General features: G+C 50.1%; 1 protein-coding gene across 1 annotated transcript in view; it reads left to right on the forward strand.

Annotated features, from left to right (window-relative positions):
* Positions 1-15,866, forward strand: part of PAPPA2 (pappalysin 2) — a gene marked incomplete at both ends in the record, with an annotated part of 95,003 nt that extends 79,137 nt beyond the window's left edge. The window contains 2 exons of the mRNA XM_082484152.1: positions 13,706-13,804; positions 15,792-15,866. Coding sequence (XP_082340278.1) covers positions 13,706-13,804; positions 15,792-15,866 — 174 coding nt within the window. The remainder of the gene's footprint in view (positions 1-13,705; positions 13,805-15,791) is intronic.
* Positions 15,867-16,077: the final 211 nt, after the last annotated feature.

Consider the following 16,077-nt stretch of genomic DNA (forward strand, 5'->3'; position numbering starts at 1 on the left):
GGAAGGAAATGTTGTGGTCAACAGGCGGTACAGCAGTTATTTCCCAAACTCGATGGCTGTGTTGTGTGTCTCTGCTGCAAGACATGGGCTACAAGCATAGGGGAATGAGGTGCTGTTTGCTAGAGAGGTGTTTGATGGTTGAGTAGCAGAGCTTAGTGATGGATCCTCCAGTATTTTGAGAGCTTCAGGTCTTTCTAAACTACCTCTTTTAACTCAGCTCTGGGGCAATGTATTTGAAGTAGGATGGGCTTATGTGGAAGAGCAGTCCAGATGGTTGGGGTGATTCTGTGATTCTCCTGCTAGCTAGGGAGAACCTCTCCTTGTGCTCTCTGGGAGTTGGTCCTTCCAAAAAGAAACAGATGGGATGTGAGGTGCTTCTTTGTCGTTGTTGGGACGGACACGACACTGAACATCAAGTTGCAGCAATCCAATTTCTTTATTTAACAAGCAGTGCTTTTTTATATTCTTTTACCCAGGTGCTTATCTATGCATATATTCTAGCATTCTACTTTTGCCCGATACGCTCTCACATCACACGCTGTTCATGCTCTGGTCAAAGCCAGGATGTTTGCCAACCCTTATCTTTTTACTTAGCTCTTCTCAGGACTCCCCAGTCTCTTCAAGGGTACATGGATATCTGCTCAAGGTTAATGTTAAACTCGCATTCTGATCCCTCGGACCAGCCGAGGTTTCCCACACTTCTTCACTTCCTGTGCAGCTCAGGTGAGAGAAAGCTGACACAGGCATGAGGATGCTCCCTTAGGCTCTGGTACACCAGACTGTCCACAGCCTTTCCTCCTCTATGGTTCATGCACCTCACCTTGGGTCTGTGTCTTCAGCAAGAGGTCCTGTAGGGGACCTTATTTGTGTGTGTGTGCATGTGTGTGTGTGAGAGAGAGATAGGGACCAACTACCTGAAGTCCCAGCATCTCACAGTAACAGTAACTGTCTTCTCATTGGCCACCCAAACATGCTCACAGCCAACATGACCTCTTTCTGTTCCTGGATGCTTGTCGTCCCCTTTTACTCTTAGAAAGCAATCCTAGACAGCAGTCCTAGCACACAGTAGGTTAAACAAGCCAAAATCTCGCAATGTTCTTCCAAAAGATGAAAAGTCCATGCTCTTAATCACCCTAGTAGAGTTTTTAATGCCTTTTCTGCTTTCAATTAATCTTTCATCAGGAACGACTGAGCAGTACATACTCTTCTTGCTGAAGTCTCACCAAAGCCCTGCACAAAGTTTCCTTGTGCTGGAAATGTCTCTTTTGATAGGACCCAGGTCTATATCTGTTATTTCTGCAGCTGCATGTGTCTGGCAGCTCAGAGATAGCCTGAGGTCAGCAAGTACACCCAGATCTTTCTCTACCTCCTTTGTTTCCAACTGATGAGCTCCAAGCTAACAGCAGATGTTTTACCATCAGCACAAGAGCTTGCCCTTCAATTTTATACAAGTGAATGTCACCTTGTTTCTCTCTATAGTCCTTTGGGTCATCTATTTGTCAGATATCCTGATCCTCCTCTGTGGAACAATGTCTTCTTCCTCGTTAGCAATTTTGTCAGCGCAGGCCTATTTTTAAGGTCACAGTCACTCACTGTAATACTAATGAAGATTCATCCTCAGATAGTTTCTTTCACCCTGATGCTCTCCTTTTTGATACAGCTCTCAGCTGCCTCCTCCCCATTCTCTTCCTCCTCCCTTCTCACATACGTGTCTTTGATTATTCTTTTCATTGGGTTTTCTTCTATGATGCTGCAGGTTGTTAAGATTGGACTGATAAGCCAAGTCTTCCTAGATATCACTTTTTCATATGTGTATTTTAGCGGTCGTTGTCTTGCCATAAAGAATAACTCTTAACAAAAGTGTCTCATTCGAAGTATTGCTTGGCACTGGGAAGAAAGGACTTGTTACCAGTCCCCTTGTTTGATCACAGACAATGCCCCGAATGTTGTTTCAACCTCATCTGTGCTGACATCTGCCCTCATTTCTATTCCTCTGCCCCTGCAGAACATAGCCCCTGCTGGCTCTGACGTGGTTCAGCTTGACTTGCCATGTCCATAGGACATCTTAGTCCCAGCTTCCTCCTCATTTTACAGTAATCACTCACTGGAAGTACCTCCTTTAGGATCCCAGCCTCTGCTCTCCACTGGGCAGTGAAATGCTGTTCCAGTGGACTGTACAGGTCACCTCAGGTCTGAGTCATCCCTCAGAGGTGCTGTTGTCTCTCCATTGACTGCTGAGCGTGTTGGATGAGGAAGTGTTCTCATCTGGATGCCTCAGTGAGGGGAACAACCCTATGTAAGAGAAATCCAGGCCACCTGGCTGCTTGTACCATCCCTCCCTGGTGGAGTCACTTCAGGCTGAGGCATGGCAGCAGTAGCCAAGCCTCAACCTCTGCAGCCTCAGCTGGAGCCATGCCTCACATTGGAAAGTTCAGGTCACCGCGCAATGGCGTTAGAGGGATTCTCGCTCATCTTTGTCGTATGCTGGCAGCGGATCAGCCTGCCTGCTCATCTGTCTCGCTCCTCTTCCCATCTCCCTTCCCTTTCCATTAATCTGATTGTCCATCTGCCTCCCGGTCTCTTGCTGCGCCTTGCCAAGTTCCCCATCCTCAGAGTGTGGAGGCACGTAGTTCAGCAGGCAAGGAAGGGAGGGAGGGATGCAAACCCTTCCAGGAGCCCGTCAGGAATACAAGTTAGCGCTGAGTGTGCTTCGCCTCTCGAGGGCCAGCGGAACATCTCATCCCCTGCCATCAATAGAAAAACAGATGGCAGCACTGGTGGTGGGGAGAGGGGGGAGCGGGGGGGAGGGGAGAGGAGGGAGCTTGGGGCTGGGTGGAGAAGGGAGTGGAGGAGGAGAAAAACACCTCCTCCCCACCATGGTTCAGGAGGAGGTGGTTGTGATCCTGGTGGTGTGCTCTGCTGCTGGGAGGGAGGTGTTTGCAGCATCTGGGGCAGGTTTGTCCCAAGCCATTCCAAGGCAACCAGCTCTCAGCTATCCTCCTCCTGTTCCCCAGAGCAAGTGAGGCTGTTGACTTCAGAGGAGGAGACAGCATGTACAGTGATCCAGGCTGCTCCCTGGGAGTATTCCTGCCACTGTCCAAAACAGTGCATGCACGAGCGTGGCCAACATTGCCTGCTATAGAGCCTCTCCTAGTCCGTGCAAATCACCAGCTCTGCACCCATCTATCTCCCACCGTTGGGCAACATGCTGACCTTGCCCCCATCTCCAGCTCTCTTTCATCATTGTGTGTAGGTAGCAAAGGGTTAATTGCAAGGAATTTAAGGCAGCGTGCTTTGGACAGATCACCAGTGGGCAGAGCTTTATACTGGTATGGTAGCTACTGGTTAAGAGCTACTACAGCTGTGGTCTGCCTTGTAGGGTAGCAATTCCTTCCTGATGTGACTCAGTACCTTCTCTGGTGAGGCTGGCTTTGCTGTGCTGTGCTCTGAACATGTTCTGGGGAAACATGCAGAGACCTTGGCTCAAGGTCTTTGCTTCATGCCCTGGGTGAAGATGGGCCATACCAGAAAGCTGTCATGAGCATGAGCTGCTGGGAACTTCTCAGGTCTTCCCTGCATGAGGACAAGGTCTTGCTGCCCTTGCATGTGCTGCCGGTCATGTTATCATGATCGTAAAACACTAATTTGTTCCCTGTTTTGTGGTTTTCCTGAGGTATTACAATGGAAATGATGTGATAGGGATTGAAGTGTGTGTGTGTTGCAAGTTGTTCTCCAGTCTTTCGATCCAACAGGTAGTCAAGGACCCTGATGGATCCTTGGCTGTTCCCACCAGCACGCACAAAATCCTCGCTCAGCACGTCTGTGGCTTGTGTCCAGCATTTGTCAGCCAGAATTAACTCCTTTGAAGGCATATGCAATAGGGACGGTGGGAAGTCTTATCTAAAGTCTGGGTCCTGCTGTGCTTTAATGCAATGGGATACAGGGTGTGACTCGCTCCCTGGGCAAAGCTCTGTAGCCGGAGCCCAGCTGCAGGCAACTGCCTCCACTCCTCACCATTGATGGGGCTAAGGCTCCTTGATTGTCCCTCCTCCCAGACCCAGGAGCTCTGATTTTGTACTATGGCAAAGTTCAGTGTAGGAAACCAGGCAGAAACATTATGCTGGTGGGATGCTCTGCTCCTGGAAAGAGATCCTCTTCTGCTGTCTTGGGGCTTAAGGCAATGAGGACTACAGGCACCCTGGCTTCTCCAAGGAGACTCTCTCCAAGGAAAACAATGCATGGCCAGAATTTAAAATCACCCTCCTATGATGCGCACATCATCATTGTCTCATCTCCTGTGCCCATGGGAGCATTCCATGACACCTTTATCCAGTCCGCACTCTTCCTCTGTCTTCCATTTCATAGAATCATAGAATCATAGAATTGGAAGGGACCTCTGGAGATCATCTAGTCCAACCCCCCTGCCAGAGCAGGGCCACCTTAGAGCAGGTTGCACAGGAACGTGTCCAGGCGGGTTTTGAATGTCTCCAGAGATGGAGACTCCACCACCTCCCTGGGCAGCCTGTTCCAGTGCTCTGCCACCCTCAAGGTAAAGAAGTTCCTCCTCATGTTTAGGTGGAACTTCCTACACTCAAGTTTGTGCCCGTTACCTCTTGTCCTGTCGCTGGGCACCACCAAAAAGAGCCTGGCCCCATCCTCCTGGCACCCACTCTTTAAGTATTTGTAAGCATGGATCAGGTCCCCCCTCAACCGTCTTCTTTCCAGACTAAAGAGACCCAATTCCCTCAGTCTTTCTTCATAAGAGAGGTGTTGCAGTCCCCTAATCATCTTGGTTTTGAAAATGTGGAGAGGATCCTACTGGATGTGACTGCTTGTTCTTGTAAGCAGGCAAGAGGCAGACCGTGTGACTGCTACTCCTTCAAGAGTCTTGCCAAAGCCTATGAGCCCATGTGATCCAGGTGACCAAACAGGAGTGAATGAGTTGCTCTAGATTCTGGTACATTCAAAGGATGCATAGTACATGACACATTGGCCTCCACGTCTCAAGAGGATGCAGCAGAATTGAAAAAAGCAATCAGAATGATTAAGGGGATGACACAGCTGCCCTTCAAGGAAACCCTAAAACAGCTGGGACTCTTCAGTTTGGAGAGCAGATGACTGCTGGAGGTTTTCCAAGTCACAGAGGTGATGGATAGATGAATGCAGAACTTGGGAGCACTCACTGAGACTGCTGAGGGCATTGTTTCAAACAGGTGAAGGAAAGTACTTTGGACACAGTGAGCATGAACTCCGAAACTGGCTGCCATGTAAGGCTGCAGGGGTGAGTAGCAGCTTTAAGTTCAAAAAGGGATTAAACAAATTAATGGGCATCAGGTCCACAAACAGATACTGAAAGGACTAGACAGGGCTCTACCTTCCACCATGCCTAATGCAGGGTGGAGAACAAGGAGCATGGACTGCAGCTAGTGGTTGCTTCTGGATCAGACCTGACCTCTGATTTTTGAGGGCAAAGCCCTTCGTTGCTGGAGAGGTGGCAGGCAAGATGGGGAACGCTTTACCTACCTGCTGGGTACATTTTCATGCTGCTGTTGGCTCAAGCAGCATGAGCTGCTTAGTAGGGGATGAGCCTAAAGAAATTTATTCTTCTTCCAAAAATCTCAGATGAGGCATATTTTTCCTAAACTGTGAGAAGATCTCTGTCCCCTGCACACACGTGGAGTGAGATTGTAGAAATCTAATTTTCTTAAGAGGCAAAGCAAGCATAGGGAAACAAAATGATCACACACCAACATGGTGCAAGGACAGACATGGTTCTCCTGCCTGCAGGGACAGGCTTAGAAAGCCCCAAAAGCCGGGACCCTTTTGGCACGGGTAGGACCACAGCATCCAGGCTGTCCTTCCACCAAAGAGGTGGAAGCAGCCTCAGGTCCCTCAGCCCATGGCTGTGCAGGCTGCCCTGCACTTGGGATGGGCCAACTCAGGTGCCATCCCTTCATCCCTGTCCATGTCCCACTTTTCCCCTCTCCTGGTGAAAACCAGTTGTGCAGCTGGTGACACAGACAGAGGGAGTGGAAAGCCACTGAAAGCATCCACTGAAATAAAAATCAATGAGTCTCTTCTGATAATAAACAAACATCCCGAAGCATATCTCAGCCAACTGCTCTTCCACCACGAATATTCATTCCCCTTCAGCTCCTTCATCCCTTGTACATTGTTTTCCTTTCTGTTTAAGATCTGTAACAAGAACTTGGCAGAAACCAGATACAAGTGGGTCAGGAGGCCCTTGTGGTTTTCAGGGCTTGTTTTCCATAACCCGTTCTATCCTGCAACATATTTTGCACAAATGGCTTCGCAGGAGATGTAATCCATGGCAGCAGGCAAGCTGCTGAGAGCAGGATCACAGGCTGGTGCTTGTGGCATAAGAAGTCCTAGCTTCTCTCATGTGTGCAGCAGCAGCCCTTGGAATGGTGAGCACTGGGGACACATTCTGGGAGCCATCATATTTGCCAGGAGCACTATCAACACATGGCATCTTCCTGTGCTCCCCTCTGCTTGTTCTTTCCTGCTTCTGTTTTTCTTCTCCTGTTAGCACTGAGATCAGGGTGCAAAAATGATGAGGCTGAGGATCCCGCCATGAATAGATCATGGACAGAAATGTCCATGGAAGCAAAAACGTGCTCTGATGTGGTGTTCATCTACACCAGCTTCCATCCCTGTCTTCACTCTTGTCCCTGTGGACTGTGTGGAGCCCTTTCCAGATCGCTGTCTGCTGAGATAAGGAACAAGGCACAGAGCTGGACAGGGGAGAAGAAATGCATCCCCATTCAGTAGCCCAACGTGCCACATACTTCTGTGACAGAAGTGTGCCCAAACCAGATCCTGGCCTGGCACACAGAAGCACTTTCAGACACTGTGAAGGCAAGGACCTGCTCTCCCAGAGTGGCCATCTACAACAACATTCAGGCTGGAGTCCAAGCAGCAATCCAACCTCTGCACTCTTCAGACACTGATCCTGTCTGAGCACAATCCAGGCTGATTCAAACAGGGCCCAGATGTTTTCAGGAAACCCACGTCCAAAGGACCCTCTTTGTCCTTGAAGAACACCTAGAGCTGCATACCGAGACTGCTGGGAGCTGAGCTGTTGCTTACCTTGGGCATGGCAGTACAAGTGATGGCATATAGGCTGAAACCAGACAGCAGGATGCTGCCTTCCAGCCTGTCACCCCTTCCTTGAAACATTCCTTAGAGTATGTGAAGTACTTTCCCAAGCAACAAGCCTCTGTTTTCTTAGTGAGGCCTGGGGAGAAGGATGTTGGAGCTGGAGCACATGTTCCTGAAGACCTGAGATGTGATGAAAGCAGGCTGCACGCTGAGCTGACGAACAAGTGTCTCAGGGACACCAGCAAGCTCGGAAACAACCGGCACGTCTCCATTTTGCTTTCTAGCCATGTCTGAAGTGATGGGGCAGGTGAACGATGTCTCCTAGCAAGCCATCCTTCAGGCATGTGGCTCCAGGGGACAGCCACCATGGTTCAAAAGGAGCATAGAAACAGCTCAGGGAACACAAGGTAGGAGACATTAAAATGGTGGATGAAGTGCTGGGTTTGTAGGAATTCGATTCTCTTTTCTTCAGGCCCCTTGGTCCCAGGTGCTTCTTGCCAAATTTCTAGTGCTGTCTTCTTCTGAGCAGTGCTCATCCTGCCTCCCTCGCTGCGATGGGCCAGGTAGTGCTTGCTTGCTGCTCGGAATGTCTCAGGGCAGCAAGGCATCCCAAAAAGCTTTTTGAGCAGAAGCCAGCCCTGTTCCCTCTCTGTCCCTCTCAGTGTATTTTAGAGCTGATTTCCTCCTTGCGTGCTGGAGAGCCTCAGGAAGGAGAGAGGGAAAGTGAATGTGCTTGGGGTGTCAAGGGGGGGAGAAAAAAAAAAAAAAAAAGACACACTGCAACAGAGAGAGGGCCAAGGAAAATATTTAATCCAAACAATGAACATTGTCGTTTCCTCCCACAGTCTGCATTCCCAGTCAACTTCCCTGGGCAAGCAGGGGGAGCCAAGAATGGCCGGGCTCTCTGCCTCACCAGCATGAGTGTGGGGACACTGTGCTATAGCATTGCTTTAACTAACTCCTGCCATGTCTGTGGCTGAAGGGACTGCCACCAGCCCCGGTTTTCTGTAGGGAAACAGTGATTTGGAGTGATGTTGGAGGGATGCAAACAGGGATGGGAGGGGGAATTTCCAGGCACCAAAGCTGGGGTGGTGGATGCATAGGGGCTTTAAGTGAAGCAGACTTTCAACAAGGCTTTGGGTACTCTTCAAGTCCTCCCAGGGACCTCCCAGAGCTTTCTGAAACATCGTGGCCAGTGGCTGAGGTGGGAAGGAAGGAAAGGCATCCGATGGGGAGAAGCTGCCCTCTGCCTATCCTTGGCCAAAACCAGCTGCAGCCAACTCGTGCTTTTCTTTCCCCATGCACCCCTGCCTGCTCCCCACCCCCAGCCATGTGCAGCGGCTTTTGCCTGGGACATGACTCCTCTTGCAGGTCTTAAACCCCTGAAGCTGCAGTGGTCTCCAAACTATGAGGCAGCACAAGGTACACGTCCCTCAGTTCCGTGAGCCCTGGTTTGGGCTGACATCCCTCTGCTGCCGAATAAGCAGGGGTTTCCAGCTGTGCTAGGTGAGGGCCTGGCCCTGGCTACTGCTGCTTTCTTGTTTCTAATGCTGAGCACATGCTGATGCCTTTGGGGTCTTGCTCTTGAAGACCCTGCAAGGCGGTGACTCCTGGAAGACCTCATGCAGAGTGAGCAGAGACATTTGTCCAGCAGAGGTTTATCACCAAGGTCTGTCCCTGTCTTCCTGCCATGCCATCTCCCTCCTGTCTCCTCCAACTGATCTTTCCATCACTAAAGACTCATCCATCGCAAGAGCAGAGTTAGCAGTGGTGAAGCTGATGCATGAAGTGTGGCAGCTTTGCCAGGGCTCGTCCCTGCCTGTCTCCCCTGATGAAATGATGGTTCCCCTGTTCCTCTGGGGCTGCTTTGAGAGTGACAGATGAGGATGAAGACACTTGCACTTGCTCAGCTGCAGGGTCACAGGTGGTTGTCTCAGCATGCAAAGGTTCTGAGGTCGATGCCCAAAGGGAACGTATGAAAGGACAGCAAAATCCGTGCTGACTGGAAAACAGCATGAAAGCAAACTACGCACCCTCCTTGTATGGGATCAGCGCAGTTGCAAGGCCCAGGACCTGTGCAGCCTCCTGAAGGCTGGCGGAAATGTTTTGCTTATTAAGGCTGGACTTGATCCTCTGAAACTGGGATCTGGGCTTTCTCTAGCTGTGGGCAGATTGAAATCGCAAGCACTTTCCATCCCAGCAGTAGCGCAGCAGAGCCTTTCAGCTCTTTGGTTACACAATTGGCCAGGTGCACACTGATTTTTTTTTTTTTTTTTTCCACCTTCCTCTGAAGCATCTGGAACGGGTCCTTGCCAAAAGCAAGGTACCGGGCCTTCAGGTCTGCTCGACCGGAGCAAAACCTGCATTCCTGGGAAATAATGTTCATCAAACACTCATGACGCAGAGGCAAAATATGTACAATACTTGATGGCATCTGTGATTTATTCTTCATGCTCCGTCTTTCCCTCACTGTGTTACGCCCTTTCACAGTCTTTCACAGTGAATCAACCTATATATAAAGTGGATTTAAAGAAAAGTGGCCGGACCCTGCCTGCCTCCCCAATGGCACTGGAGGCTCCCTGCCGGGCAGGACACCAGCTCTGGGGAGGGAGCCAGCCGACTCTGCAGGGATGGTGGAAAAACGCTGTGTGCAGACGCTGTTCCCTGCACAGCATCTCCCGGCAGCCTCGAGAGAAACATCACCTGAGATGCTTCTGCCCAGGATGCAGCAGGAACTAACCAACCTTTCTCACATCCCTCCTTTGCCTGCAATATTTTTCCCTCTTTTTTTAAACTTAATTTTTACTCTTTTTATTCGTGCCTATTCCCAGCTTTGAGAGCGTGTGGTTTTTTTAGCCTATTTAAATTGCCAAGCACTTGATTCGTGGTTACTATTTTTATGCCTGCAGCGCAGGGCTCGAGCCCGACGGTGCCAGATACTGCACCTCCACGTGCTAACACATGCCCCGCTGAAGCTTCTGTCTGAATAAACAAGGAAGACGGATGGCGCGAGCAGAGAGATTTGCTGACACAGCCCGGCTCACTAGCTGCCTTGGTGGCATGCTGCCTAGCTGAGCAGCTCCCTAGCACTTAACATGGCACAGAGCAGTTGCAGCAATTACCGTATTAATTTTTTTCCCGGTTTATCTGAGCCATTTGAACCAGTCCTTTTCCCCCCTGTGCTGGAGGATGCATATTCTGGTGACTGAAACCCAGCTGGCCATTTCCCGGGATCACATCCTTTCGCATGGCATGGTTGGGCATTGGGGTGTTCTTTCTTTTCCTGCCAACATCTTAAAACATCAGTGGGTGTTTCTGCGAGTCACCAACATGGGCAAACCTCCCTTCTTCCACCGTTGACATTGCTTTTTGTAGAGCCACATGGCTCCAGCACAGGGTGAACCGAGTCTGTATGGGTTTTCCTCTCTCACACCACCTGCTTTTGCACATTGTGCTGCCCGCATGTTCCCTTGCCGTAACTCTTGCAAGACCAACATGTGAGACTGATGCAAGTACAAGGGTGCCCGTGTCCTCAAGGGTGACGCACCAGCACCTTACTTTGCTCTTTCTGCTTGCGAAGATGAAACCAGCTGGAGATTCTTGACAAGGCAAAGCAATGGGAGTCACTGTGTTCTCCAAGCGCTGGGCGAGGAGTTGGGACAGCAGTCCCTGAACCCTGTGCCTGGGTCTCTTGAGCGTCCAGTCCAATTAGTCATTTTTTATTTTCCCTTCATATGTTTTTCCAACGTAATTTGGAGCATGAGCTGTTAAGTTTCCCCAACAAGTGTTGCCATAGAAGCCTGTATTTGTTTAGGGCGGGGTACGGGCTCCAGCAGGTTGAGAGGAGGGGGCAATTACCCCTAATAGGTGTAGAGAGAAACCGAGAGCCTCTCCTTCCCCATCCTGTCTCCGTCTCTGTCTTCCCCCCACCTTGCACACAATATCTGGAAATCATTTCAGACCTGTGCAGCCGGGATGGGCAAACCTCCCCATAATTGTATGGAAACTACAGAAGCGACGCGTGTTGTTTTGCCAGTGAGTCATGACATATGGAGCAAAGCTCAAGGAAAAACTCCACCGCATGGAAGGCTGCAAAAGCAAATCAAACCCAGAAGAGATCTTCCTTGCCAGCAGCCCGGGCCGGTCCCCTGCCTGCATCCCTGTCCTGACCCTCCCGGTGCTCAAAGCTGCTTCATGGCTCAGAGACCTTATTTGATTGCCATCATCAAAGACCCACTGATTCTTTTCAACGGAAGGGGAGTGTTAATCCTATTGCCTTGATGAAACTGTATCTTGGTCTCCTCTGGATGTGGTTTGCAACAGTAATGATGGGATCCAAATCCCTTCTTGTTTTTGAGTGAGCTACCTAACCTGGCTGTGCCTCAATTTCCCAGTTGTAGGAAGGTGTACTCTTTCTTCTTCTCTTCTGAGATCTTCTGGGCAAATGCAATCGCTCTGTGGCTGCCTGGATTTGGCCCAAGGACTGTGGCACTGATAGCACAGACAGACTTGGTGGTTTGCCATAATCCCTGCTGCTACTTCCTAAAGTAACATTAATCTGCGCTGAGCCCATTTCTCTCCCTTGTGAGTTACGATGACAAAAAGCTACATCAGTTCCCTGGTTTTGGCATGGCTTTTTCAAGTGAATTACTGGCATTATTACCAGTTGTTGTCTTCAGCACAGTGGATACAGGGCCATCATGGTCCAGTGACATTTTTCAGCTGGCTGTCATTTGGTTTGAGGATGCTGCAGGCTAGTCTCCATCAAAGGCTGAGTCCGGGTATTTTCTGAAGCACAGTTGTCATTTGGGACCACCAGATCCAGTGAAACGAGTTGGCTGCTTCCATGAGCAAAAGGGTGGCCAGGTTTCCACCAAGAGCCCTTTCTGATGACAGCAGTCCTCCTGGAGGTTGGCCATGGTTGCTGGGTCAGTAGCTACTATCACAGAGCCTGGAGCATGAGAAGCATTTCATTACTAATCACTCAGTTAATGAATGGCCTCTCCGTCCTGTTAGCACATTCAGTTGTTGCTTGGCAGTGCTGATGTGTATCTGTGATAAATAAACCTCGGCTGCAGATCGTTCCTGACAGTTCATTGCAAATGCTTCACATGCACGTTGTTTGGTTGCACCAGTCGCACACCATTGTTTCTCAGCCCTAGTTGGCTGCTTCTCAGCCACAGTTGCTTGTTTCTCTTCTCTGATCAGATGACTCATGTAACTAAACAACAATAAAATGGATTTCTGAATGGCTGCTTGTGCCATTTAACATTTCTGGACAGATAGCTATTCTGCTGCGATAGCTTTCTGTTTCCACATTAGAGCTGAAAGTAAAGAAGGCTTGTTAATGATGGAACATTTATCTGAGCTGCACCAAGGCAATCTGGGCTCTGCAAATCCCCAGTTGTCCAGGCATACTCAACAGTGCAGCAAAGGGCACTGGGCTGTGTCATGCAAAGAGGAGCCACCATAATTTTGGCAATGCAAAATCCCCCACCACTCAACCATGCGATTACCTTACAGAGGGTGGGATTTGGGCCATGAAGAAGAGAAACAATGAGGAAGGTGGGCAAGACTGGAATGTGGCCACATTGCCAATATTTCTGGTTATCAGTAGGCCGGTGTCCTCTCTGCTCAATCTAGAGTTGGATTTTGCCTGCAGGGAGTGAGTGCTTAATGAAGATCCCTTCTGTTTGTCCCAGCTGGCCATCAGACAAGTAGCCTTGTAGTCCAACCTGGCAAGGTTTGGTGGAGCCATGTGCTGTGGACAGGGCTAAAGTCTCCAGTGGAGAGTCTAGAGGAATTTGGAGACATGTTCCTCAGGGTCAGAGCCAGACCAAGAGTATTCTGTAACAGGCAATAATCCTTGCAACTAGTGCTTGCCAATGCTTGGCTTGGCTTGAGTGCAAGTACTTCTGGGAGACTCTTGGCCTTGCTGAACCTTTCTCATAGTCCAACAGAGACAAAGCACCTGCCTCCCTGAGATTGATCCTCTAGCAGGATGCTCTATTGATCCTTATAACAGCCTCTTGTCACTTAGCTGCCCAAGTCAGGTCACCAAGCTCAACTTCAGAGCCAAGCTCTTTGGGAGGAGAGGTGTTGGAGAGAAGAGTTGGATCAGCTTCTTACAGAGCCCTGCCCCAGCTTGAGAGCAGAGAGCTGGATTACAGTGAGAGCGCTGTGAGAAGGTGGACGAGCAGATGAGGTGGTGAACTCACTCCTAGTTGGGTAGCGCTGGACTCCGTGGAGAAGCACTGAGTGTGATGGGGATCGGGACTTGTGACATTCAGGTTGGTGCCCTCTCTAGCAATGTGGATCTGACTTCTTGCTTCCTGACACAATTCCCTGATCCTCGATCTACAGCTGCTGCCCTCTGAGCACCTGCTCCTCCATACACATCAGCTGGGATAGCAGTCTTCTGGTGCCCTTTGGCTTTGACGAGGGGATTGTGTAGGGTGGAACTAGGCCTTGAACCTTGTCAGAGGTGCACAGGGGCCTTGCTGAGGGCCCGGGATCTCTGCTTTTCAGGGTAACTTTCTGCTTTTGAATAACCCTTTCAGCAATGACTCATTTCTTTGCCTAGCCCTTCCAAGCAGACGGCTGGTGTGACACCATCAACAACCGGGCCTACTGCCAGTATGATGGGGGTGACTGCTGCTCCTCCACACTGTCCTCCAGGAAGGTAAGTGAGCATTTTCTGTGGCTCTGGCCAGGATTTAGGATTAAGTGGTGACTGCTAGCCATGCTCTTTGGCTTTGCTGGCTGTGGAACCAAGCCTGCAATGCATTTCTCCCACAAACAGAGAAAAAAAACATGACTTTAAACCAAAGCCAGCTGAAGCTGATAGACCTCAGCCCACTGATTAGAGCGGGGTTTGGAACTGGGCCAGCAGGACTGAAAGCTCAGCCGAACTCCCACTGAGGTTCACAGGATTCCCTCTTATTTTGGGAAATGAGTCCCAAAGACTTCCATAGAGCGTAGTGCTAGCCATTGTGAGTCAGAAGTCACCTTGTTGTATAATTGAGCAATCTGAGGAGATTTTTTATCTGGTCCATTGGTTTCCGCTATGGCTGTCTTTCCCTCCCAGTTGTCCTGGGGAGAGAAGGAGGGAGGAATAGTGTAGAGGGAGCAACTTGGTGTTAGGGTTGCGCAGATCCTTCTTTGTCTCCCATCACAACCTCCCCTCCCACCTAACTTGCTATCCAGCACTCACAGCCCATCCTTCCTGATCACATCCAACAGCAAAACAAATCACAGGGCACGAAATAATTTCTCACTGCAAAAATATGTGAATTTGGATCTTGTCATCTTTGTTGTGGAGCTTGAATCATTTTTCCTTTCATCACGCATACACACATAGAGAAAAGGAAAAATAAAATCCTGGGAAGATCCAGTTGAGATAGGAGAGAAAAGGCTTTACACTCAAGTGATGAGTGAAACCTCCACAGCGATATCATGACATCTTGGAGCAAGGCATGGCTCTCAGGAGGTCTGAGACATCTGGATCTCTGGCCAAAATAAAGGATGGGTTCCAAGTGGAAGGTGGGGAAATTCAGTCCCATAGCTCTCAGGAGACCCAGCTCCAGCTCGATTTCTCCGCAGGTCCCAGATCTCCCGCGGCACAAGCCTCCAGTGCTTTGCTGTTAAGGCAAATGCAGGAATATGGGGTTCAAACACCAAACAGAGTCTAGCCTCTCACTGTTCCAGGCTGTGAAAAGTCAAATGTGCTTCTACAGTAAGGAAAACTCCTGGCTCTGAGCCTGGTTTGTATAAAACCTCTGGAGGAAACAGTTTCCTCAGCTCCCATGGCCCATGACTGGGCAACTGTCAACTGGGAGCCAGATGCTCTGGTGGTGCCTTCCTACTTTGCTCTGCTGCCACCAGCTAAGGTGACACAAGCTTGCTTGGCTACATTCAGTTATTGTAGAGAAAGCAATGTGCAACGAGTCTCTCTACCTTCATGGGGTGTCTCAAAGCAGCACAGCTAGTGAGTGACCCTAGACAGACTCACTGCCTGCCCCACTAAAGACCATTCCTGCTCATACAGCATCCAGCCTCTCTCAGTTTTCTTAATGCATAATGCATAAGAACTGTATGCATCTACCCTTGCTCCTACATCAGGTAGCATGGAGGCTACACTTTGCAGGTGGGAGCTTGGTGGAGTTCCTCCAAGAGGTGCAGAAGATGAGACTATGCTGCCTTCATGATTTGCTGAGCCTGGAAGAGCAGGAGTAGCTTGAAGGACAGGTCCGTGGGTTCAGAGATGGACAAGATGGGCTTTCTAACAGGGGCCAAAGTAAAACTGAAATCTAGAGGTGCCTCACCACTGCCAACCATGGCCAAATGGCTCACACCCCCCAGGGAAGACTTCTCCCCAAGGTCTGGCATTTGGGGCACAAGACTCAAGCTGAATCTTGGTTGGAAAATTTGAAACACAAGTTAACAGAAAGAAAATTGCTAAGAATAAAACTCAGCCAGGGACACTCCATATCAAAGCCCATTTCTCAGCAACCGTGGAGCTTGGCAACCTCCACAATGCCAACAACATCAGGGTGTAGTCCAAAACATGTCTGTCTGTATCGGGGTGGAGAGGGCTTGCAGAGACTTTGGGGTGCTGGCAGGCCAGGGAGCTCAAAGCAGAGGCTGACATCCCCCTTTGGTCTCCCCAGGTCATCCCGTTTGCTGCTGACTGTGATCAGGATGAATGCACGTGCCGCGACCCGGCGGCTGAGGAGAACCAGTAGTGACACCACAAAAAGCCTCTCTCAGTCAGGCGAGCGCCGGAGGAGCGAAGGGGCAGCAATGGGGGCCGCTGGGGAACGGTGGGGTGTGAGAGGGCAGGAGGTGTAAGGAAGAGCCGGGCAGGGGGATGGTGACTGTGCACGGAGGGGATGGGTCAAGGCCACCGAGTAGCCAGCAGGCTGCAGCGTGGGAGGGCAGGCGTGTGGTGGTCCC

Source organism: Vanellus vanellus (genome assembly GCF_965231255.1).
Source record: "Vanellus vanellus genome assembly, chromosome: 5".
In the NCBI taxonomy this organism is placed as follows: domain Eukaryota; kingdom Metazoa; phylum Chordata; class Aves; order Charadriiformes; family Charadriidae; genus Vanellus; species Vanellus vanellus.